General features: G+C 36.8%; 5 protein-coding genes across 6 annotated transcripts; 2 read left to right on the top strand and 3 right to left on the bottom strand.

Moving 5' to 3' along the window:
- Window positions 1-175: 175 nt before the first annotated feature.
- LOC148933013 (uncharacterized) lies at window positions 176-3117 on the bottom strand. The gene is made up of 7 exons (XM_089061514.1): window positions 2440-3117; window positions 1504-1556; window positions 1252-1344; window positions 959-1182; window positions 792-858; window positions 471-584; window positions 176-354 (listed from the first exon to the last, which is right to left on the bottom strand). The coding sequence occupies exons 1-7, from the start codon at window positions 2870-2872 to the stop codon at window positions 331-333; spliced, it is 1008 nt and encodes a 335-aa protein (XP_088917640.1). The 5' UTR covers window positions 2873-3117; the 3' UTR covers window positions 176-330.
- A 177-nt stretch (window positions 3118-3294) lies between these two features.
- LOC125207168 (bifunctional aspartokinase/homoserine dehydrogenase 1, chloroplastic-like) lies at window positions 3295-9514 on the bottom strand. 2 transcript variants are annotated; one of them, XM_089061510.1, is made up of 18 exons: window positions 9309-9514; window positions 8807-8880; window positions 8344-8718; window positions 7861-7949; window positions 7469-7772; window positions 7302-7354; window positions 7018-7226; window positions 6822-6909; window positions 6634-6747; window positions 5996-6094; window positions 5615-5809; window positions 5236-5318; window positions 4926-5151; window positions 4654-4799; window positions 4381-4516; window positions 4164-4247; window positions 3992-4084; window positions 3295-3816 (listed from the first exon to the last, which is right to left on the bottom strand). In XM_089061510.1, exons 1-18 carry the CDS (start codon window positions 9434-9436, stop codon window positions 3571-3573), a joined length of 2742 nt encoding a protein of 913 aa, XP_088917636.1. In that variant the 5' UTR covers window positions 9437-9514; the 3' UTR covers window positions 3295-3570. The 2 variants fall into 2 exon arrangements, with proteins under 2 accessions (XP_088917636.1, XP_088917638.1); XM_089061512.1 differs by lacking the exon at window positions 5996-6094.
- A 5920-nt stretch (window positions 9515-15434) lies between these two features.
- Window positions 15435-17982, top strand: LOC125221773 (uncharacterized). Its single transcript, XM_089062662.1, has 2 exons — window positions 15435-16384; window positions 17654-17982. The coding sequence occupies exons 1-2, from the start codon at window positions 15548-15550 to the stop codon at window positions 17786-17788; spliced, it is 972 nt and encodes a 323-aa protein (XP_088918788.1). The 5' UTR covers window positions 15435-15547; the 3' UTR covers window positions 17789-17982.
- Window positions 17983-18193: 211 nt separating this feature from the next.
- CNX7 (co-factor for nitrate, reductase and xanthine dehydrogenase 7) lies at window positions 18194-19866 on the bottom strand. The gene is made up of 2 exons (XM_048124022.2): window positions 19708-19866; window positions 18194-18617 (listed from the first exon to the last, which is right to left on the bottom strand). The coding sequence occupies exon 2, from the start codon at window positions 18613-18615 to the stop codon at window positions 18298-18300; it is 318 nt and encodes a 105-aa protein (XP_047979979.1). The 5' UTR covers window positions 18616-18617; window positions 19708-19866; the 3' UTR covers window positions 18194-18297.
- A 913-nt stretch (window positions 19867-20779) lies between these two features.
- Window positions 20780-22443, top strand: LOC125223081 (uncharacterized). Its single transcript, XM_048126048.2, has one exon. The coding sequence runs from the start codon at window positions 20868-20870 to the stop codon at window positions 22302-22304; it is 1437 nt and encodes a 478-aa protein (XP_047982005.2). The 5' UTR covers window positions 20780-20867; the 3' UTR covers window positions 22305-22443.
- Window positions 22444-23626: the final 1183 nt, after the last annotated feature.

Raw genomic sequence — 23626 nt, 5'->3', positions numbered from 1 at the left:
GCAAAGATCAACTATGATCAAAACTATATATCTAGATTTGGTGGTGTTAATAAAATCTACTCCCTTCGTCTATAATATAATAATGCATGCCTATTTCAACTCATGTCTGTTTTGTTTTAAAAATGTAAAGGAAAGTAGATGTCTGTTTTAAAAATGTAAAGGAAAGGAGATCGAATAAAAAAAACTACAATCACACTGATTTTAGAGAAGATACTACTAGTAAAGATATAAGAGAATGGTACATCAAGTGAGAAAATTTTGTTGATGAAGTAGTTCTCAGACAATATATACATGCTATCTATCGACATTTGATGCCATGTTACACCTTATCTACTCGATATCTTTCACAGCATCCTGCACCAACAAATAAACAAGACTCACTTCAGATGACAGCTCAAAAACTAGGGCGCAAAGCATCGGGATTCAATGTGAGCCATGGGCGACAATTTACTAGGAATCCGGACTAGTACCTGGGCCAGCCGTGTCACGTACGTTGCTGCTAGCGCTGTCGCTAATAGTCCAATCCCAAGTGTCCATAGCTGTCCGTTCTCTCCGGTTAACCCTCTTAGCCCAGACTCCTCTTGCTGGAGAAGAGCAAGCAAGAAAACGTGTCGTTAGCTCGTGAACAAGCACGACGATATCCACCATTACGAGATTCTTGCCAGTTTGTTGCTATGGTTGTAAAAAGCATAGGAGCATAATCCCAAATTCTTGGATTGATGAAAGACGAAGCAAACTTTACATTTGACACAAAAATAGAAGTTATCGACGCCTCAAGGTTAGAGACTCACAAGTATAGCTCGACCAAACGCGCCAGCACTCACGTATGCCCATGTACCGGGGAGCATACCTAGCCAACTGCACGAAGAGGGATTCGTATCAACATGCTCATTTCCAAGAAATGCAAGTTTCGAGAGCATAACATAAGTACGTGAAAGAGGAAAAAGAGGAAGCTGACCTTCCCAAGACGTATGGGATGAATTCGACAGATGTAAGTCCATAGAGGTAATTTCCGAGAGAGAATGGCAGCAACGGACTCAAACGGAGAAGAGTAACAACCTTAAAACTGTTTTCCCCGATGGCTTTGTCTATTGCAAGAAATTTCTTGTTCCCTTCAACAAGCTTTAGAATTCGTTCACGAGCAAAATATCTGGCAATTAGGAACGCGATGCTGGCTGCAAGCTGAAATGAGAGTAAGATGGCTCAATACACAGTTTGCATCGTTATCTATCCAATCTATTTGAAACTCACCGTGCCACTAATAGAGACGATGATTGTCCCAGTAAACGTGCCGAAAAGGAGACCAGCGGACATAGTCAATGGAATGGCTGGTAATGCAAGAATCTACAGCACACACAGTAACTTGCATCAATTCGTCGTGAATTTAAGACACTGATAGTTGTAAGAGTCGAGAAAACAATAAAGACCATCTATAAATTTGCAGATGAAGATAGCTCGAGTAGCGAACATTAGTCAGGCTCAACAAGATATCTAGTTGCTTACTTCTAATCCTGCATAAACTGCAACGAAAAGAGCATATCCAGCTGGACCGTAACCTGAAAATAGTAAACAACAAGACATTAGAAGCAAACACAGGTTTTTAAACAAAAAGACAAGGGTAACATCACTAGATTTATCCAAGATTCGCAAAGACGAAGCTGATCAAATAGCCCCTTGTAGTAAGCTAGAGTTCGGATGGAGGAGTGCCAGTTATAGCAAACATTAGCTAACTCTATACTCTATAGAATCACCCTATAATCGAGCGACTTCCTGATTGTTCCGGAACGCTTATTCCTAGACCAATCTTCTAAAAAACTATAGATTGTAATAATACTCCAAAGTTATATTTCAAAAGCAGTATGCCACAACCACGAGAGAAGAAACTGTGTTTGAACACAAATAAAGTATCACAACTAAAAAGGTAAAATAGGGCCATCTGAAACAATCCTCGTTCCAACACTAAATCACAATGCTCATCTCAAACTAATCATAAATCAACCAAACTTCCACCACACAAAACCAGTTAGTATGCATCATTGTCATCTTCAGACAGATCTCATTCCTCACAAGCATACATTTATCAAGTCAAGAAAGCCTCATTTTCCCCAAATTCGTTCCCGATTTCTTTCTATAACAGCCATTTGAGCTGAGATTGCTCTCCCCACCACAGATACCAAGCAAAATTCCAACACTAATCACAATACTCATCACAAACTAACCACAACAATGATCAAACAGATCACATTATTCACAAGCATGTATCAAATCAATAAAACCTCATTTCCCCAAAATCCATTCATCACTATGTCTTACTACAACAGTCATTCGAGTTGATATTTCTCTTCCCACCACAGAAACTAAGCAAAAGATCCAACCTTTAATCTACATGTCAACTAATTACCATGAAAAAAACAACTAAAAGGCTAAAAAAAATCCCACCTTCAACGAAGACAGAAAACTGGGTTAAGAAAGCATTGATCTGCTCTCTGTACACATATCCAACAGCCCCAAATCCACCAACAACGCCCACAAGCAGAAGTCCCGCCAAGATTGTGCCTTTCACCGCGGCGGCGGCGGCCTCCTCCTCCGCTGCATCGCCGCCCCTTTTCTCACCATTCTCAATCTTGGGGTTTAAATTCAAGAATCTCTTGAGGCTCTGTGGAGCTGAGTTGGGAGTCTTGGGAAGCTGTGACTTCTTGGTTTCTCTCAGTGCAGAACATGGCTTCAAGAAATGGAAACGCTTCGGCTTCAAACCCAACAAAGTGATGCAAAAATTGGATCTTTGCCGGGGAGCTGCGGCGGAGGTGGCCGAGGAGAGGCTGAGGCACGGTGGCCTTGGCGGCGCTGTTCTAGTTAAAGGAATGGTGGGCATTTTTGAATGACGCTGATGAAGATGAAGGATAACAGAAGATTGGGATGTACTATACTAGATTTATGTTAAAGTTCAGTTTTTTTTTAGTGTGTAATCCAGTTGATTACAGAATCTACTAGTGGAATCTATTCGAATTCTAGAAGAAATGACTACAAATGCAAGTTTTATTTTTTGTAAAGTGATCAGAAAATTGAGAGGATACAGAGTGTTCACTGTTGAGTGTTTGTGTACGTGTGTAGGGGATTTTGACATTGTGCAAATGTACAGCCACAAATTAGACTAGAATTTATTTCCTCTCCTATTAACAATCAGAGTCAAGGATTGTGATGTGTGAAACTCAACCAGGAGTAAATTGTAGCCTAAATTCCCTTTGTCGAATGATAAAGTGCAATTTAATTTGTAATACATAATTTTGGGTGAAGTAGTTTAAAATTTGAGTTGTGTGAATTCATATTGCTGTGAAGAAATACAGCACTTGTATCTATTTTTCCAACAGAAAAAGCCGAACATACAACCCCATTCCTCTAGGATACCTCATACTACTATCTTAGTCGAATACGTAGTTATTATGCCTTTCGTCTAGGCCAGGAAATCTCACGGGAAACAGGACACGGAGACGGGTCTGGCTACCAGGCTCGGTCTTGGACTTGTACATGGAAGAGACAAAAAAGGCAGGCACAGATCATCAGTCGTTGACCTTATGATGGCGCGCCAAGATATGATGCAAGGCGCAATATGTCGCTGAATACTCCACCAGCCGTCACCTCAGCTCCAGCACCAGGGCCACGAACAATCAGTGGCTGCTTCTCGTACCTCTGAGTTGAGAATGCTATTATGTTGTCAGATCCAGAAAGTTGGGCGAACGGATGCTCCTTCTTATATCTCCGCAGCTCAACTGTTCCTTTCTGGTTGACGACATCCACTACTCCAACGTATCTCAAAACCTTCAAATATTTCAAGATCAACATGAGTGCACAAACAGAGAAGTGTGACAGACAGAGTGAGACATATAGTTTTGAACTTTGTACATATATTCACCAAATCATTGCAGAGTTGTTCACTGGTTTATGATTCAAGAGTTTTGCATGCTTTCTGAATATAAAGTTTAAAAGTGCTTACTTCTCCAGTAGCTTCAGCCTCCTGCCTTTGCTTCGCGATGTCTGGATCGTACTTATGGAGCTGCTCCATGAACTCCTCAGCCGAGGCAACATCCTGGCACAAGGCATTAGAAAATCGAATCAGAGATAGAGACTAGTGGTTGAGGAGCCTTGTTAACTGAGTTTATTCATGCCTTCAGTTGTTCCGGCACTAGACTCTGAATGGGAATGTCTGATAGTTCCAGCTTCAACCCAGATTCTCGGGCAAGGATTATCACCTGCGCCATTCAAAATATCACTGGAGTTGCAGAAAAGAAAATGAAACTAGTAGCAAAGGTAATACCGTAGCCCTCCGAGGAGAATTTGTTGTCCGAGGATTTTCTACAAATTTTTAGAGTTTAAAGACAGTACCTTTCTAGCAACATCTGTCCCAGATAAATCGTCTCTTGGATCAGGTTCGGTATAACCTGCCTCTTTTGCCTCCTTCACCACTTCACTAAATGCTCGTGCGCCCTCGAAGTTGTTAAATATGTAACTTAAAGTCCCACTGAGCACATTGTAAAGTAAAGTCAGTCCATAGAAAATTACAAATAGCCTAAAGATTTTCTTGCCAACTAACTGAGAGATTACTGGTGCTAAACTGCCTCGAAATTAAGCTACAGAACAATCATGTCGAACACTAACCTAAAAATGCCTTCAATTTGTAATATTTTATCCCCAGTTTCAAGGAGTCCTTGCAAAGTGCTAATGATTGGTAAACCAGCTCCAACAGTTGCTTCGTAAAAGTAATGAGTGTACGACTGTCGTTGAAGAGTTCTCAGCTTCAAATACTACAAATCAGAGTGATTGAAAAAAGAGAAATTGTCAGTACAGTTATATAGAAAATATCATTTGCCTGTTGTATTATACATAAGTTTCAACCATTGCAGATGTAGTATCCATCATTAGTCCATTACCTGCTCAAGTGGCCCTGAATTGGCTTTCTTATTTGGGGTGACCACATGGATCCCTCGACGCAACCACTCATGGTAATGGCTCGCAATAGATGAGTCTGCTGTGCAATCTACTATGACAGTGTTTGGGATGAAATGATTGCTGTGCACATGTTGAACAAACTTCTGCATGTCAGCCTTTTCCCCATTTTCCTCCAGTTGATCTCTCCATGTCGACAACTCAACTCCCCTACAATACTCAAATACAGGTACACTAGTTGTCAAAACCAAAATCGTGCATACTGGTTATCGTGCTTAAATTCACGAAACTTACATATCACTCAACAGCATAGTCTTTGATCCTGTTACACCCAACACACGAAGATCTATGTTCGACTTTTCCTTGAGGACTGCTGCCTACATGGTTAGATGAAATACATAAGTGTATGGAGGAGCCATAATCTTCATCGATTTGAGAAACAAAGATCAGAAATACGTCAATAAGTCACACAGAAGCTAAAAGAAATCAATCAGCAAATAACAAGGTAACTCACAGTTCAAGTCTAATCCATTCTGCTTCTAAGAACGCAATAGGGTTTCCAATTTATGGAATAAATAGGTAATTTTCAAGTTTTGATGGGTAAAAGGTCCTACGGGGCAGTAGACAAGCTGATTGAAAGAAAAGAAAAGTTACAGATATTTGTCAAGTGTACCTGTTCCTTGAGCTGATCGAGGAATGTGCCACCAATCAATCCTGGTCCAATGATACCCATTGCTATTGCAGTTCTAGATAGATAAAATCTCGAGTGCACAGCTCGCAATGCCTTAATACAATCTTCTCGTTTCACAACTACAGTGACATTATACTCCGAGCAGCCTTGGGCTATAGCACGTATATTGATATTAGCCTGTAGAAAGACATGGTTAAGATCTTAGAGTACATCTTTATAAAAAAAATTCTAGTGAAAAAAGTAAGTGTTGCACTACTGAAACACTATATAAGTATACAACTATTCCTTCATAGAGCAGTAGTTATAATTAAATGTGTAAAAGGAAGATAACATAAAACTTCTAAAATATGAAAGTCTCCAAACCTTGGCAAGTGCGTTGAAAAGTGTGGCACTAACTCCAGGGGTACTTGCCATTTTCTGGCCGACTGCAGCCAAAATGCTACAATTGGGAATGACTGCAATCTGTAGAAAGTCCAACGTAATCGAGAAATTAAACTTACATATATTTCAGACCATGTAGTATAAAAAGTGCTGAATTTCTGAATACATTAGACTTTAAAGGTAAACTAATATTGGCAATTCTCCAGGCACACCAAATGTATGACTGATAACGTCATGGAGTATTCAAATTCACCTATTGAAGCATAAATGAAAGAATGAATCATACCAATTCATATGCTTATATGTTGAAGTAGATTCCATCAGAAAGCAAATGTACTATTTCAGCAATAAATTAGAAGGTGGAACTTGTACGAACGCTCGGATGTAGTTTAGTATCCTTTTTTCAAATGACAGGACCCGTGATATGTTTTCAAACAAATTAAGTACTTCAAACAATGAGGTAAACCTTCCAACATCAAAGAATGAATTCAATGACCACGAGATTATCTGCAACCGTCACTAAGGATTATGTAATCACACCACAAAACACTTACATTTTCTTTAAGCAGGCATGATGAAACTTTCATAGCAGTTCCTATACTTGCAGAAAATGTAAGTACCTGAGAAAGACGACCAGCACTCAAAGCCTCACGAAATCTAGACTCTAACGCTGCAGCAACAGCCCTGACTTCTTTTTCAGGCACAGCAAAACACACAGAATGCTCACTACTGGCCTGTGTTGAAGGATTCATGAGATCCTCAATGAAAAGCTAACATATGCATCGGAGAAAGAAGTGAGTAAATCTACCTGGGATATCATAATCACATTTGCTCCGACGTCTTTCACAGCGCTAAAAATAGCACTAGCAGTACCTGGAACCCCAGCCATTCCAGTTCTGCAAAATAGAATTGTGACTAAGTGCTATGTAACAACAATGGAAGAACGAGCCGAGCATTGACTAAATAGTCCACAATTATCATAATTCTGTGAATGGAAAACTCACCCTTCAACATTTACAAGGGCCAAATTGTCGATTGTTGCAAACCCTTTAACTGCAGATCCCAACCCATCTTCACATTCATTGTCAGCAGGTCGGCAGATTGTTGTCCCCAGTGCAGAGAGGTTGAAAATATTTCTTATCACAATTGGAATGTCGTATTTCATGACAGGAATGATTGTTCGAGGGTGTAAAACATTTGCTCCAAAGTATGACTGCATATACGAAATTGGTTAATATATTGTTGATACATCGCCGAAACCTAGTACTCATTACTGGAAAAGTCTTACCATTTCCCATGCCTCCTGATAAGACAACTTGTTCAAAACCACAGCCTCACTAACTGCCATGGACGATGAGAAAAGAGGATATTACTGAAATGCCTTGAAATTCAGTGCACTATTATGAAAGAATTTATGTCCTCGACAAATTAAGTAGGCAGATAATTAGTACATACCTTTTCTGGGATCTGCACTGTAGACACCATCCACGTCTGTCCAGATTGTGACTTGACGTGCTTTGAACAGGGCACCCATGATGGCAGCAGAAAAGTCGCTTCCGTCTCGCTTCAAAGTTGTGGGAATATTCTCAGGTGTACTGGCAATAAAACCAGTCGCAACAATTATGTCAGATGAATTTTTGGAGTACCACTTATCTAGTCTTTGACCTGACTCCACGTAATCTGGGTCAACTTGATCAGAACTTGTAGGGTTTACTATGAGGACATCTCTAGTGTCCATGCAAGCACATTTTAACCCACTCTACAAGAACCAAGCAATTCCCATTAAGAAAAATCTACTAGAAAGTGAAAAAACTCATAAAATTAAATGCTTAGAAGATAAAGAGCACCTTTCTGATAACCGAAGACAGTAACTCTGCAGACCATAACTCGCCATATCCAGCCACAAAGTCGGAAAAAGATTCAGTTGCATGACCAGCTGCAGTACATCAAGAATTCTGGTCAATACTCGTGCAAGAATGAAGCAATGGGATCAAATGCAACTCAAACATCAAGAAAGGTCATCTCAGTAAGTGAAAGCAAATAAAGAAGAATGTATGATTGAAACGTACATTTATAACATGTATAGCAATGCATATGCCACAAAATAAAATTACTACTTAATTCTTTCTTCCATTAGCAAGAGTGTAATTCGATAACATTGATAACTACGACTTTTGAGTAGTGCTTTTCTAGTATAGGTGAGACAGAGTAATTTGGTTTAAAAGATCAAATCACATATTAATTTTGTTAGGGGAAGGAAACCGGAAATATCAAGTTGAGTTTGATCATTTCAGCTGAAAGTGTTAGGTGTTATCGACAAACACACATACCAATGTATATTGCACGCAGCATTGCCTTCAGGTTATTTACATCCTCATGCAACCGTGCCAAGAATTTATTCAGATCATCTCCCTTGAGCAGATCAGTTGCTGTCAACTGGTGCTTCTCCAGAACAGCATCCATGGCTGTTACATAGGAATCATTCCGAGCCTGAGCCTTTTGTATGAGATCGTACATCATATCCGTCACCTTTGACATTGCAGACACGACAACCAGTTTTCTCTGCGACTCATCCTTCACAACAATGTTTGCAACATTTTGTATTCTTTCAGAAGTTCCAACACAGGTGCCCCCAAATTTATGAATGGACCAAGTGTCACCTTTTGGAACTCTAACTTGCTCGACAGCATCGTCCAGTAAAACATCTAGGAATTCGGACATCTAATCAGTACTACAAGATACATGCTCATGAGTTCTAGTAAAGCATTTCTGATTGCAAAAATTTAGAGAAACCTGCACTATTGACCGAAGCAAACAGATTAAAATTCGACGAGTCCCTTCCTTGTAACTGAGAACTGCAACTCACTCTGTGACAAAAAGACCCAAATTTATCCTCACGAGTTGGGTTAAGATAAATTAGAACTAAATGGCACAAAAAAACCACCACAAAATTCCAACTTGGCAACTCAAGAAATAAAATTCAACATCAGCAATACAAAACGCACAACCTAAAACTGAAAAGCGTAAATTTTATCAACACTGTAAAGACATCATTTTTCATCCATTTTCTAAATAGTGATTACTCTAAATACAGCTGTGGCACCAAACACTGCAAGCCCACATAGAATTCGGCCATTAATTGAAAAATCGAAAATTCATAAAAGCTAGGAATTCAATAATTGGAGCTTATAGCAGTTGCATGAGTTGGCATACAACATATCACTGCAGAATCGTACACGAAATTAAAAAATAGGTGGGGCCCATTGATTGGGAATCGAGTTTAGCGGGTTGATACCTGAAAATGGGGGCGCGGGGGAGGAAAGAGAAAGGGTAGATCTTGTTGAGCGTTGTGATGGAATTCTTGGGCTTAGGAGAAAGAGATGGTACGGAATAGGATGGAGAGAGGGAAGAGGCGAACGCCATTGTTGACGATTGATTTGCAGAGGCAGAGCCCAATGAGTGTGTAGCGGCTGATTATATGAGATGCGGCAAAAATGAAAATATCAGCTCAGACTCAAATCATTGGGAGAGTAATAAAAAAAATCCTTATTTTAATTCTATTTATTTTTATATTTACAAATAAATAGGATGATTGTCGTCCGTAAGCTGTGCATATATAAAAGGCGAGTTTTAGCCTTATTCTGAATTTTTATGAATTTTGGGTACAAATTTAAATATTAATAAATGTAGGGTGTAAAGTTGGATATTTGCATTGACATTATAAACCCCATAAATTCAGTAACCGCTACATTATGAGAAATCCCATGAATTAACCGTTGCATTATGAGAAATCGCTGCACACCTAATCAATTACATTATTAGTATATGATTACAATATTTAGGTGTTCATAAAACTATTGCAGAAACCGTTGCATTATGAGTAACCATTGGAATTCAATTTTGAATTCAAAATTTTAATCACTAATAAATTGCAATATTAACCACTAATAAATTTATGGCTGGTAATTGGTTAATGTCTAGACATTTCTTTATTTTTTTGTCTATAAATAGTGCGTGTTATTTGCATTCTTTTTACTCACTCACTCACTTCCTCATTGCTTGCAATAAAAATTCTTTAGGGTTCTTGCTCTTTTACCAAAATTCATCTATTTATTTACTCTTTTTGTTTGATTATTACATTACTCATATTGTGATATTATTAGAAGAAGAAAATTGAAACCAAGAAATTCACCTTTTTCGAAGACCTACAATCTAGCATAACTCAGTCAACGAAGACAGAGTCAAGGAGGCGGTGGAGATTACTTATGTGAGAGAGAGTGAAAGACGACGAGCTATTTGAGGATTGGACTGTGTTTTACGTTATGTTAGTTCATATTTAAATTTTATTTTTTGTTAGTTTTGTTTTAATATCTTATGTCTTAGCTATAACAATTCTTTTTTTACCTATTATTATTATCAATCGATTTTGTTGCCAAAAAATTATGTGGAGAAATGGTTCTCCTATAAATTACTATAATTTTTTATGTAAAGAAATTATTAAATCATCTTAATTTTGCATCTAATTCTTTTATTGTATGAATAGATTTCATGGCCACAAAATATAGTAACCGCATATTAGTGTAGCAAAATAATTAGATTATCTTCCATTTTGGACCAATCAAATTACCATTGTTAATAAACACGTAGTAATAAATTTTGATATAGATCATCATTCATGCTTAAATCGTGAATCATGAATCAATGTTATAAAACTTTTAAGATTTAATGATATTAATTTTATTTAATTACTAATTATTTTTATTTTCCTTAACAATTATTATTCGTTGCACTATTTAACATTAAAGCCGTTACAAATAAATAATATATGGATACAATTTAAATCCATGGCTATAAATATACTCCTATCTTTGTTTGCTTGTACGTCACTTACTACCTTCTATTGCTTCACTTAATTTTTTGGAAAAAAACAATTTGTTTACTTTGCACACTCTTTTTGTGTGACTATATTTTGTTACTAATATTTGTTGTTTGTGTTTTTATTATTTGAAAAGACAGGGTCGACACATGACAATGAAAGTGTTGGAGATGATGAACGGAGAAAAGCAGGTGGGTAGAGCTGCATGAGCATAGGCGATTTTGGGAATTCATATTTTTTATTGAAAATTTCATTTGTTGGTTGCATCCTAATCCATTATATTTTAGTAATAGATGATTAACGATCTATTGTTAATCGATCTATTGTTAATCGATTCTCAATTAATAGAATTATTGAATGTTTATTGATCAGTGATTAATGAGATTGATGACCAATTCAAATATAAAATTATAAATATAATATTTTATTTTTAACATTATTTAAAATAACCAACAAGACAATATGGGAAGCTCTTTTGTTTTTTTATTTTTAATTAATGTGATCTATAAACTCTATAAAATTTTAGATGTGATTTATATATTCTCTATAATTTTATCTTTTATCATTTCATTTGTTTAAAGTAAATTGGCATTTCCAATTTTGTGTGAAGAAATTTCAATGAGTCATGCAACGCACAGGGGTGATACTAGTTTAATATAATGGAGTACTCCTAAAAATACAGTATTCAATTTTATATACCTACTATATAAGTTTTTTACAATTTTTTGGGATGCTATTTGTCAACCTGCGGATCGTCAGTTGGTGAAAAATAGTCTCGTTGTCAACTTTCTTGAAATTTTGTCTTGCGATTACAATAAAGATATCACTCATACCCAAAATAATAGTCAAAATTATTATAATAAATGGAATCCATGTATTTTTCTAAATATATATAAAATATTATAATAAATTAATTGATATAGTACATAATAATATGTTCTTTAAAATATAGTAGTAATATTTTATTGAGAAATGTTCATAAAGCATGTAACATATCATTTCTCATATTTTAAATTATGTAAACAGATGAAAATATGTTAGTCTACATCATAATCCAACACCTCGTTTCTTCCCAAAAACAACATAAATATATAATTAAATTTATAAAACTAGTGCATAAATACGTACATACCAAATCTAGTATATCCGATTTTAAACTAAAAGGCCACGATCAATTTTCAGTTGTCCAACCAGTGTATACACGATGACGAGTACTTATTTAACAATGCCAATCATGTGTATTAGTGAAAATTGGATTTTATTAACTATAACTAACTATTAAAAAAATATCTCAAAGCTTCAAATTCATAAATATTTGATTTAAACTATTTTTCACAAAATCACATATCAAATTAAAGGTAATTTTATAATGATTCTAGCAAGATCCTAATTGAATATGTTTTGATGATAAATTTTGATAATTTTATTTGGATTTTCAATATTTTCAACTTTCAGTTTTGGGTCACCACATTGTAATGTCAATCAAATTTAGTGGACACATTCAAGATATTTAGTTTAGTTGACATATTCAAGATATTTAGTTGACATTATTCTTGTTATGGGTTGATACCGTGAGAATGACAAAAGCTACCAAGATATTTAGTTGACATTATTCTTGTTATGGGTTGATACCGTGAGAATGACAAAAGCTACCATGTACTACAAGGAATGATGAAAATTCCATGTTCAAATTAATTAATACAAATTGAATTTCCAAGTGGCATCACTAGCTATGGATACCACTAGATCTTTTAAATATATAACGTGTAGAAGAAATTGGTACTCCGATAGCAGTTACTTCCTCCGTTCTATTTAAGATGTCAACATTGTTGAATGATACGAGATTTTAGTAATAGTTGTTAGGTGGTAAGTAGAAAGAAAAATGTAATTGAATATATTAATAACGAGAGAAAAATTTATTTTCAAATATAGAAAATGAATATATTGAGTAAGACAAAAAAAAAATGAATATTTTGAATGTGACTGAAAAAAGGTACTAAATAGCAGTAGTTATCAATTCATCTTATTCCTATACAAATATATGGGAAAGCCCAAAAATCCAATAAATAGCATAACATAGTGCTTAATTAATAGTCTAACACCTCAATAAAAGCCCAACAAATCATCATTCCCTTTTGATTTGGCCTGAGCTGGATTAAGCACGGAATAAAATCATGTCATTTTGGATATATAGACGTATCTTTTCGGATTGTTTTTCCTTCATGAACAACTAAAAATTTGGATACACAGTTTGGTATATTGATTTCATGTGAATTAAAATTGGCCCACCTGGCCCATTGTCATGCTAACTATGGATTACTGACAAACAGTTTAATTAATGCATTTAGCGAATTATAATTCATCCTAGGCTTAAACTCAAAATTGATTAGGTCCATTAATAGAATTAAAATTGTGTTGACATTGGAATTCCATGAAACTGAATTTTAATGAATTATTTTTAATTTATTTAAAAAAATTGTTTGATAAAATTAAATAATTGGTCTGAAAATTGAAATGATATTCTAATTCCAAATATTTTGTTTGACATGTGAAAAATCAATCAAAATAGCTATGTATTTTTGGCTCAAAATTTCTGATTGTTGTTGACTACTTTATCTGGTCAATTTGGGATGTGAAACAAAATACAAAAAAAAAAACTTGAATAGAAATGGAAAGTGAATTAATTTTGGTAAAAGTCGTTCAGATTATTAATTATTTATAATAATTTTATAACACTGTACCTGAGCCAAGCAAATCAAACAGTCGACATGACAAATTTGCCACCTATTTGGCTTTTAGCAGACAAATGAAATAAAGAGAAATAATTGATGTGGTCAATTAAAATAAATAAATCATGACTTAATTTGATTTTGACAGGTGGAATAATGGCCTAGCAGCCATCAGCCTCTCTCTAGGTTAACCAAATTTAATTACTGATTTATCATAGTTCTATAGAACTGACTGATCATGTTAAATAGTACTAAATACTATAGTTGCTACGAATTTTAATGCAATAAAATAAGAAAAAAGTTTTTAAAAAAGTATAATTAGTAAAAAATTAAACACATTTTATTATAAATAAATAGATATAGTACTATAAAAAGTATTAATGCTACTGTACAATCCTCTTGAATTAATAACCATTTTAGTATTAAAACTTGTCCCAAGCTCGAGAGGTAGCTCATTTTGTATTAATGTCAAATAAAAAACGTTAAAATCACCATTTATTCATATCTATGAAGGCTGCTTGGATATATTTTTCTGGATACCAGTTTATTAAAGTATACGATTGTCAACTTGAAGAAACACAATAATAAAAAAAGGATGATAAGGAAGGCTAGCCAAATTTTAGTCTGTTACATAAACTTTAAATTACAAAGTTTAATTATTATTAATAAAAAAAGGATGATAAGGAAGGCTAGCCAAATTTTAGTCTGTTACATAAACTTTAAATTACAAAGTTTAATTATTATTAATAAAAAAAGGATGATAAGGAAGGCTAGCCAAATTTTAGTCTGTTACATAAACTTTAAATTACAAAGTTTAATTATTATTAATGATCTCATTCATGCACAAATTGACATAATTTTATAATGTAAAAATTCAATATTTCAATAAAATAAGAAGATAAATGAGAAAATAAATGAATATAAGAAAAAAATACTTACTTTAATGAACCACATCGAAGATGACAACTTGTGCATGAATGAAACAATTGAGCAAAATTGAAACTTCACCAATTTTAAAATTAATAGGACATATCAGGGCATCCGCATCACATCTCGATGCGGGCTCTATCTCGTCTCGAAGAGACGAGACCGCATCGAGACGACGATGCGGGATGCGTCTCGTCTCGACGAGATGAGCCATCTCGTCGCGTTTCGCGCGAGGTGGCCTGCCGGCCTCGAGTTGGCGAGCCACGCGTGCGGGCCACGTGGCGCGCGCTGGCGGATGGCATGACGCCCACTCGCCGGCCCGCGAGTGGGCGTCGGAATTATGACGTCATAAATTTATTTTTTTTTTTTTAAATTTGAAAAATAAAAAAAAAATTTGTAATTTGTAATTTTTTTTAATTATGTATTTTTTTAATTATGTATTTTAAATTTTTTAGGCCTTTAAATTGTAATTTTTATTTTATTTAATGAAGTGTGTTTTTATTAATTGAATTTGTTGGAATTAAAAATAAAAAATGAAATTGAATGAATAGTCAAGGGATGAGATGATTAAGAGATGAAGAGATGCATGTGTTGTCTCTTAGTTAAGAGATGAGGTGAAAAGTACAGTGAGACGAGTGAGACGATTAAGAGAAGGATAAGGCACAGAGATGCAGATGGCCTCACAATTTAACCAAACTTCGTGATTTACAAGGTACCGTTCCTAATAAAAAAATATAATATTATAATAAATTAAGAATAATGCTAGTTTATTTTTGGTTAACTTAGAGAAAGGGGAAATGGTTGGTTTGAAGATATCTGCAGTTAATAAAAAATTAAGAGTTGATGGCTGTAGCTCTGAATATCTAGTTTGGATTTATTCCAATCTTTCACAACAAATAAAGAAGCTTCTCCTACTCTCTCTTTCCTCTCCTTTAGTGATAAAAAATCATTCCCTCTCTTTCTCAATCTCTCTCTCCCAAATTTTGATTCCACTGAGCATCAATGGATACTGTTGAGGCCGCAATTGAAATCCAAGACTGGGAGCTTCTCCAAACCAACTCGGACACAGAGGCGGCGCCGGTGACCTCCTCGGCTGACTCGTTCGACGCAATTGACTCCAGCGCCTTGATTCAGGCCAATTATTTCGCATCGGACCCTCACGATCGTTGCGAGGTGCCTGTGGATGATGGTGATTCGGTTGGGGATGGTAGCCCTAGCTGGAATGATCCGTTGTTGGGGGAGTATTCGCTCCACCGCCCTAACAAGGAGCCATCCGAATTTTGGCCGGATTCTGGCAGTGAGAGGTCCGGAGATCAGAAATTAGGCGAATTGGAGGAGGGAAACGAGTTAGGGTTTCGCGAAATCGAGGCAAAATATGAGGCAATTGAGGTGAAAGGGGAGGATTTGGGGGATTCCGGCGTGGAATCGGTTGGAGTTGATGGCGATTCTGCTGAAATTGGCGATGTTTCCGAGATGAGCAGAGTTGATGGCGATTCTGCTAAAATTAGCGATGTTTCTGAGGTGAGTGTGGAAGGAGACGTGGATATGCGCGTTGATTCGCAGGTTTCGAGCGATGAGATTGAGGGGATTGAAAGCGGAGGTGAAGTTGTTGACGTTGCGGCCGGGATGAAAAACGGCGGTGGTGAGCTTGAGAAGAGCGGCGTAGTGTGGTGGAAGATGCCAATGGAGTTTCTGAAGTACTGTATGATGAGAATGAATCCTGTTTGGACTGTCCCAGTCGCTGCTGCTTTTTTGGGGTTTGTGATTTTAGGCCGCAGGTTGTATAAGATGAAGAGGAAGTCTAAGGGATTGAAGATCAATGTTGCTGTTGATGATAAGGTCAGTGTTCTTTTATGGAATGATATTATAGTCATCTTGCAGTTTATAAATCGTGTTAACTCGATTCTGGATTGTTTTTTGAGCTGTTTTTGAAGTTGGTGCTAATGCTGTCTCTTGCTTATGTTGAAGCTTAATAGTTCAATGTTCAATATGAATTGTGAAGATAATTATGTGATATGAGTATATTTGCAAGTTGATAGGTGGAGTTTGTGAAATCTGTAAAAATGTTACTATTATGCTGGATTTTAGCTTTAGAAGCTCCTTGGTTGCTAAGATGTTTGTTGCTCAAGATGGAGAGGTGTCAAGAATGCTAGTTGAGTACATCTATTGTGCATTGGTCTGATTCTATGGTTTAGTTGCATTATTACGCAGACTATACAGATTGAATAAAAGTTTGAGACATCGTGTGTTTGAATTGGTATCCCAAAGCTGGACATTTGATCCTGATAATTTGAAGCGCATTTTGATATTTTTGCTAACATAACTTATAACAATTGTCTAAGAATTTTACGAGAGTGTGCCCACCTCTTTAGGTATACTATAGGATTATTTTCTGCTTAAGTGAAGCTACTTGAGAAATCAGCTCAGTTATTTTTGACTGAGGAAATAAACGTTAGTCTAAGTGGATCAATGTTTGGTTGGTTTTTTTTAATGTAAAAGACTGTAAAGCCTGAGAAGGTTGAGAAACATGGTTTAGTTTGGAATCTGTGGATACTTTAGGTGGACTGTTAAACCCTTTTTTCTTAATCTGTTCTGAGCTTTCAAGGGAGATGTGCGGGTTAAGTCTCGTGATGTGTATTAGCTTCTGACTAGAACTTAATTAGTAGTATGTCTTTGCTTTATAACCCAGGTATTGATCTGTCGTCTTTCAGTGTCAGCTACATCTATATAGTAAAATATATTGATTGAGTGAATTTGTTCCACGTATGGAGTTGCACTTATGGACAAGATGTATTTCTTTTTTTGGATAGAGTCCCACCTCGAAAGAGATCTGAGGTGTATAAGTGGATAGATGTGTTAGTTGGTCAATGATGGATTCAATCTCGTCCATTTGTTTCTTTGGAATTTGGATGCATGAGTTGTATTAAGATGAAGTACAAAATAAGCATTTAAATCAATTTTGACATCTCAACAAGCTCACACATACATTGAATGCCAACTTTAGTTTCTGGTAAATACGAAGGTGACCCGTTACATGTTTTTACCTGGTATAAAACAATGTGTGTCTCTCTATCTATATGCTATCACTTTTTCAATTTTATTCTGCAGAAGGCATCTCAGGTGATGAGCCGCGCCGCTCGTCTGAATGAAGCTTTCTCAGTCGTGAAACTGGTCCCAGTGATCCGCCCTGCACTGCCTTCTGTTGGCTCCACCAGCAGCTGGTCCGTGATGAGCATAAGATGAGGAGCCTAGGAAATTTTTATACTTGAAAGAAGTCATCTTGGTTGAGCTTATGCTTAGATGCCAGTATATTTCTAGTTTATAACGTGTGCTAATATTAGTTTTCCTTTTACCTGTTTGCCATAAAAAGCTTCTGTTCCATTGTCTATGTATCTAAGACTCAAATGGCTTGGTTATTAAATCTGTTTTCTCAACAATGCTTTACAAATATCTGTAAGTCGTGTTGTTCGTTCCTCGCTTTTGACATGAGTGTGTTTGATACATAGGAAAAACTAAGAAAAGTTGTTTTTTTAACCTGACTTCACTCTTACATCGTAAGACATGATTTCTTTGGGGGCTAAGCTTCACAACAATATCAACCTGCTAAAAAAGGATATGTTTTGAGTAGTAAACAAGTTGAATGGCAAATAAAGACTCAAGATATAAAATATTACTTCAAAATGTAGGAGAAATATGTTGGTATTCACAAGAAGCACCAAAGCAAAGTTTATTTGAAGAGAGAACGAAAACGACTAGCCTCCACTTATAGGAGGTATGATAGCCAATTCATCTCTATCTTTAACAACGACAGACTCAAGGGCGTACTCCTCGTTTAGAGCAAGTACCATACAGTTACGGATCTCTTCAAGTCCAGGAAACTTGGACATAAGCTTATTCAAACAATCATGCGCGGTGGTACCTGGTGAAACTTCCAAAGACATGTCTGCCATTCCAGTTAGATCTCTTGCTCGGGCAAAGAACAACACCTTAACCTTAATAAACGCATCATCCTTTCCTCCTACTGCGTTATCCATCTTTTTGGATAGACTTTCAAAGCTGTTGGTAGACATTTCTGTCGAGAAAGATCAATTTCATTAGCAATGTAAAGGTTCACTGAAACACATATTTAGACCCGACCAAATTGGGGTTAGTAGGTAGAAATAGAGAGGTCGAATGAGAAGCGGTGCAGAAAAATAGTTTCACTAGCGACTTTATTACTCCTTCTCCAAACAGGTTTGTAATATGATATAGCAGAGACTCACAGAAGCAGCAGCAAATAAGAAGAAATCTGTTTATTCTTACAAGAATAGCATGTTGCCCTAACGACCGAGCATTCTTAAATTGATCTAGTTTCTCTAAGTAGGCCATCACAACCTTGTCTGAACTTCTATAAGAGCAACTGAACAAGTACGCCATCAATTAATGAAATTGGAACTTATGAACTTTATATATGAAGTTGCTGCTAACCTCACTCACTCCATTTAGCAGCATAACAAACGGAGGGCAGTACGTAAAGACTGCACTCCTCGGATTTTCAGAAAATCTACCCTTTGGTGAAGATACTCCACCAAATTATAGTAACCCCCCTTTCATAATCTTATACTACTATGCTGATTGTTCTTCTTCATATTCTCGAATTCAGCCCGATCTATTCAGTCACCACACACCAATTACTAAAAAATGAAATACTCGAGCATTGGAAAATCTGGAAATTCTCAAGTGATAACTACCCATTTTGGAATTGAGCCCAAACACAAGTTCCAAGCTTTTGAAGATGATAACATTGAACAAATACACAAGTTTAGCTCAGTAAGTAAGAAAGTTACGTGATGTTATAGTCATTACAAAAGGCAGATCCTTAAACTGAAAAGCACTAATTCATTAACCAAGCATCATTTTGAAGGATAGCCATCCTAGTTACAATAAAGGGGTACAAATTCTTAAGCATCACCACTGAAAGTTCCAATAATGAAAAACCCAGATTCAAGATTTGAATTTGATACTTTCAATTTCTGCAATAATAAATCAGACCAAAAACACGACGACTTTTTCAGCTACAAAATCAGAATACCCATTTGAGAATTTGCAGAATCAACTGATGAAAAAATCAAAAGGAGAATAAAACCGTGCAAAAGGAGCAAAAAACAAGATAAAAATCGTACCTTTACGAATTCACCTCCGATAATCCCCCATTTTCAACCCTCAGTAATCAACAAATGAATAAGTGATGAGGAAATTTATGGCTGAGCTGTCAGTTAAATGTAAGGCTTGTTTGTTATTATCACAAGTCTTGGTAGTTAGATGCAAAACTCAGATAATTTGGGAAGTGATATGCAATTTGTCTTTTGTCTAGATCTTTACAGTAGAAAAAGCAGAATTTGATTCTACATAGGAGTATTAAAATTCATTTATTCATGAATTTGTTAATCGATTATACACATGAATCTTCAATTAAACCAGTATAGAGCATTCAGACTTTAAGTAGAACCTTCAATTACATATGCAAATCTTCAATAAATCTCAAGTAATATATTGAGAAAGAGCAAATTATGAATCTTTTTGGATTTTTAATAGGTCCGAACTTGAAAATCATTTATATGAATTTTAAACAAGCAGGACTCAAGTTCAAACTCGAAGAATAGACTGAATACCACACAAATTGAGCTCAAACCAAGTGATTGGTAGCAACCAGAGGCGGATCTACGTATATTGAAAGAGGGGCAATTGCTCCACCTCATGTTTTCCATCTCATGCATTATATACCTATTTTAAATTAATTTCTTTTAATCTTTTATTAAATGCACCACCTTAAAAGTGTAAAATTCTTTCATATGTAAATTTGCCCCTTTCCTACAAATTTCTATCTCCGCCTCTGATAGCAACCGAGGTCGAAGATTAAGACATAAGCTCGAGCCGGTCAGTGTTCGATTCGACACAACGGGTTTACGAGTTTACGGCACTCTCACGTAAACTGTTTTCCAGAACAAACTAATGCTATGCAGCCCACAGAATCCCATGGAGTTGAATTCAATTATTCAAAGATGACAACTCGTTGTCTAATCTTTTAATCATTTCAAAACCTTATGCAGACAAGATATGCCCGAAATTGACTTGCCTTTACTATCAACTCCAACTTCCAAGTGTGCCATTACTAAAAAGATGCGTGTATCATTTTTATAGTGTCTCTACTCACAAAGCCATGTGATTTTGGCATTAATGGCATTGATCCACAATACTCTATTCAATTCAATCCAATAAATCCCACTCTATTTATAGCAACTCCATACCACCAATTTCATTTCACATATCCAAACCCATCACAATGCATCGCTCGCTAGTACTCACCGCTTCCCTCCTTGTACTCTCCCTCCTCCGCCTCGCCCCGGCCGCGTCCGCGGCCGCCTGCCACCCGGACGACGAATCCGGGCTCCTCGGGTTCAAGTCGGGCATCACGGCCGACCCGTCCGGCATGCTAGCCTCGTGGAAAAAGGGCTCCGACTGCTGCCAATGGTTCGGCATCACCTGCCTGACGGGCCTCCGCGTCACGGCCCTATCCCTCGTGGGCCGGCCCGGAAACCTCACCACCTCCCTATCCGGTAAAATCTCCCCCTCTCTCTCCAAACTCAAATTCCTAGACAGCATCTATCTCCAAGATCTCAACAACCTCACCGGCCCGTTTCCCGATTTCATATTCACCCTCCCCAATTTCCTCATCATCTACATCGAAAACAACAAATTATCCGGCCCGATCCCGGCCCGAATCGGCAATTTGACCCAATTAATCGCATTCAGCGTCGAAGGAAACCGTTTCTCCGGCCCGATTCCGAGCTCCCTGGGAAACCTAGGCCAGCTGTCTCAGCTCAAACTCGGCGGAAACCGCCTCTCCGGCGCAATTCCGGCCACACTCAGCAGGCTGAGCAACCTCACCCTGCTGAGCCTGGACCGGAACCAACTATCCGGGCCAATCCCGGATATATTCCCGGGCCTCACCAGCCTCATAAGCCTAAGCTTCTCCCACAACAAATTAACCGGGAAAATTCCCAACAGCCTTTCAATTTTAGCGCCAAAATTAAGATTTCTCGAGCTCGGCCACAACTCGCTATCCGGAGCTATCCCGGGCTTTCTCGGAAAGTTTCAGGCCCTTGATACGCTGGATCTTTCCTGGAACAATTATACCGGGCCTGTCCCCAAATCTTTTGCAAATCTCACCAAAATTTTCAATCTTGATCTGTCCCACAACAGATTAACCGATCCATTTCCAGCTATGAATGTGAAAGGCATCGAATCGTTAGATTTATCCCACAATTTATTCAATTTGGGCTCGATTCCGAAGTGGGTGATCTCGTCTCCGATTATCTACTCTCTGAAGCTGGCGAAATGCGGGCTCAAGATAAAGCTAGATGATTTCCGGCCCGTGCAGACTTACTTTTACGACTACATCGATTTATCCGAGAACGAGATAACCGGAAGCCCGGTTCAGCTGGTGAACCGGACCGATTATTTGGTGGGTTTCTATGCTTCGGGTAATAAGTTGAAGTTCGATTTGGGGAGTTTAAGGTTTTCGAAGACGCTAAGGTACTTGGATTTGTCGAGAAATATGATTTACGGGAAAGTGCCTAAGGCCGTCTCGGGTCTGTCCAAGTTGAATGTTAGTAGTAACCAATTGTGTGGGGCGTTGCCGCCGAACAAGTTCCCGGCAGCTTCGTTTGCCGGGAATAAATGCCTCTGCGGCTCTCCGTTGGCGCCGTGCAAAGCTTAAGAAATGTGTAGTTGGGTGAGTTATGATCGATTATCTGCGTATAATAAGAGGGCATGAGTTTTGTTCATGTAATTTTAATCCCTTTTGATATTGTTCTATCTTTGTTATGGAAGAAATTAACAAATGTTTTCTATGAGTATTTAGATTATTACAATAGCACGATCACAATGAATAATATGCAAGGCAATCATTTCTTAGTTCATTTTAATACGTAACCAAGTCCTAATTTTGGATTGGACTGGATTGGATTGAAGCAATATAGTCACAAGGAAGCTTCATCATCGAATTATCCATTACAAAATTGACCATAATTACTCGTGATATTTTTATGCGGAAAATGAAGTAGAGTGCTTTCAACAAGGATCAAAATAGTGGGAACCATCCATTTTGCCATGATTGTTGTCTCACACTACTATTCCACTGCAATTAAATATTAGTAGTACATTCATACGTAGTGTGCACCAATTAATTTATTAGGAATTCATAGACAGTGTTCAATTTTCGTTTTTTTTGAATAATTTATTTTTGCAACTCTCTTTTTTTTTTGGACTGAAAAACAAATAATGAACACTTCATCCGTTTATGAAAAATAATCTTAGCTATAAATGAGTACAAATTTTAATGTAAACATTGATGAAATAAGTGAGAGAGACAGAGAGTAAAATTTTTTGAAGTACTACTCATGAAAAAGAGATCCACATCCAACTCATAAAGATAAAAATGTTCCATAATTAAATTCTACTTATAAACTAATTTTGATGAATGGATCCAAATAGACTATTTATTTACCCATGAGATACATTTTCCATCAACTAAGTATATTTACTCATATGGCATACTAAGATATTAGGATGCCACCCCCCTTAAAATAACATCATATCACCATTTCTAGCCAATTATTTGTACGCGTGAACGAATAATAAGCTGTCACGTGGCAAAAAAAAAAAAAAACTGAAAAAGACGTCAGCCATTTGCTGGTCTTTATACATCAATATTTCTTGTCCAGCAATATCCAACACACTATACAACAATCTATAGATTGCTGTATAGTGTTTGTAATATTGCTGTATAAATAATGTCACGGTGTCATTTTAAGAGGGGTTGTCATTTTAACACAAACCTTGACTCATATTGAAAACAGAAATTGAATCAATCCAAGTTCCACACCACCGACATAAGGAAAATGAAATCCACGATAAAATACAAAATGTGGAGTACATATTTAATAACAAAAGAAAGTGGGCTAAAATACATAAAACCTAAAAGTTGAGGGACCAAAAATCAGATAACCGAACTACCCCACAAAATTCCAACGTGGCATT

This window comes from Salvia hispanica, chromosome 1, assembly GCF_029641045.1.
Source record: "Salvia hispanica isolate PSC_SH4W2 chromosome 1, Shi_PSC_v1, whole genome shotgun sequence".
NCBI lineage: Eukaryota > Viridiplantae > Streptophyta > Magnoliopsida > Lamiales > Lamiaceae > Salvia > Salvia hispanica.
The sequence above is the reverse complement of the archived record's forward strand: the minus strand, read 5'-3'. Positions and strand labels throughout refer to the sequence as shown.

What these genes read in the sequence shown, in the direction of transcription:
- LOC148933013 (XM_089061514.1), bottom strand. Translation starts at nt 2,872, where the DNA reads ATGCCCACCATTCCTTTAACTAGAACAGCGCCGCCAAGGCCACCGTGC. An exon ending in GTTTTCTGTCTTCGTTGAAG is followed by an intron (nt 1,557 to 2,439) that starts GTGGGATTTTTT and finishes TACTATTTTCAG; the next exon opens with GTTACGGTCCAGCTGGATAT. An exon ending in ATCCCATACGTCTTGGGAAG is followed by an intron (nt 859 to 958) that starts GTCAGCTTCCTC and finishes CTCTTCGTGCAG; the next exon opens with TTGGCTAGGTATGCTCCCCG.
- LOC125207168 (XM_089061510.1), bottom strand. Translation starts at nt 9,436, where the DNA reads ATGGCGTTCGCCTCTTCCCTCTCTCCATCCTATTCCGTACCATCTCTT. An exon ending in GTGCTGGTCGTCTTTCTCAG is followed by an intron (nt 6,095 to 6,633) that starts GTACTTACATTT and finishes GACTTTCTACAG; the next exon opens with ATTGCAGTCATTCCCAATTG. An exon ending in ATTCAGGGCCACTTGAGCAG is followed by an intron (nt 4,800 to 4,925) that starts GTAATGGACTAA and finishes TCTGATTTGTAG; the next exon opens with TATTTGAAGCTGAGAACTCT.
- LOC125221773 (XM_089062662.1), top strand. Translation starts at nt 15,548, where the DNA reads ATGGATACTGTTGAGGCCGCAATTGAAATCCAAGACTGGGAGCTTCTC. An exon ending in ATGTTGCTGTTGATGATAAG is followed by an intron (nt 16,385 to 17,653) that starts GTCAGTGTTCTT and finishes TTTATTCTGCAG; the next exon opens with AAGGCATCTCAGGTGATGAG.
- CNX7 (XM_048124022.2), bottom strand. Translation starts at nt 18,615, where the DNA reads ATGTCTACCAACAGCTTTGAAAGTCTATCCAAAAAGATGGATAACGCA.
- LOC125223081 (XM_048126048.2), top strand. Translation starts at nt 20,868, where the DNA reads ATGCATCGCTCGCTAGTACTCACCGCTTCCCTCCTTGTACTCTCCCTC.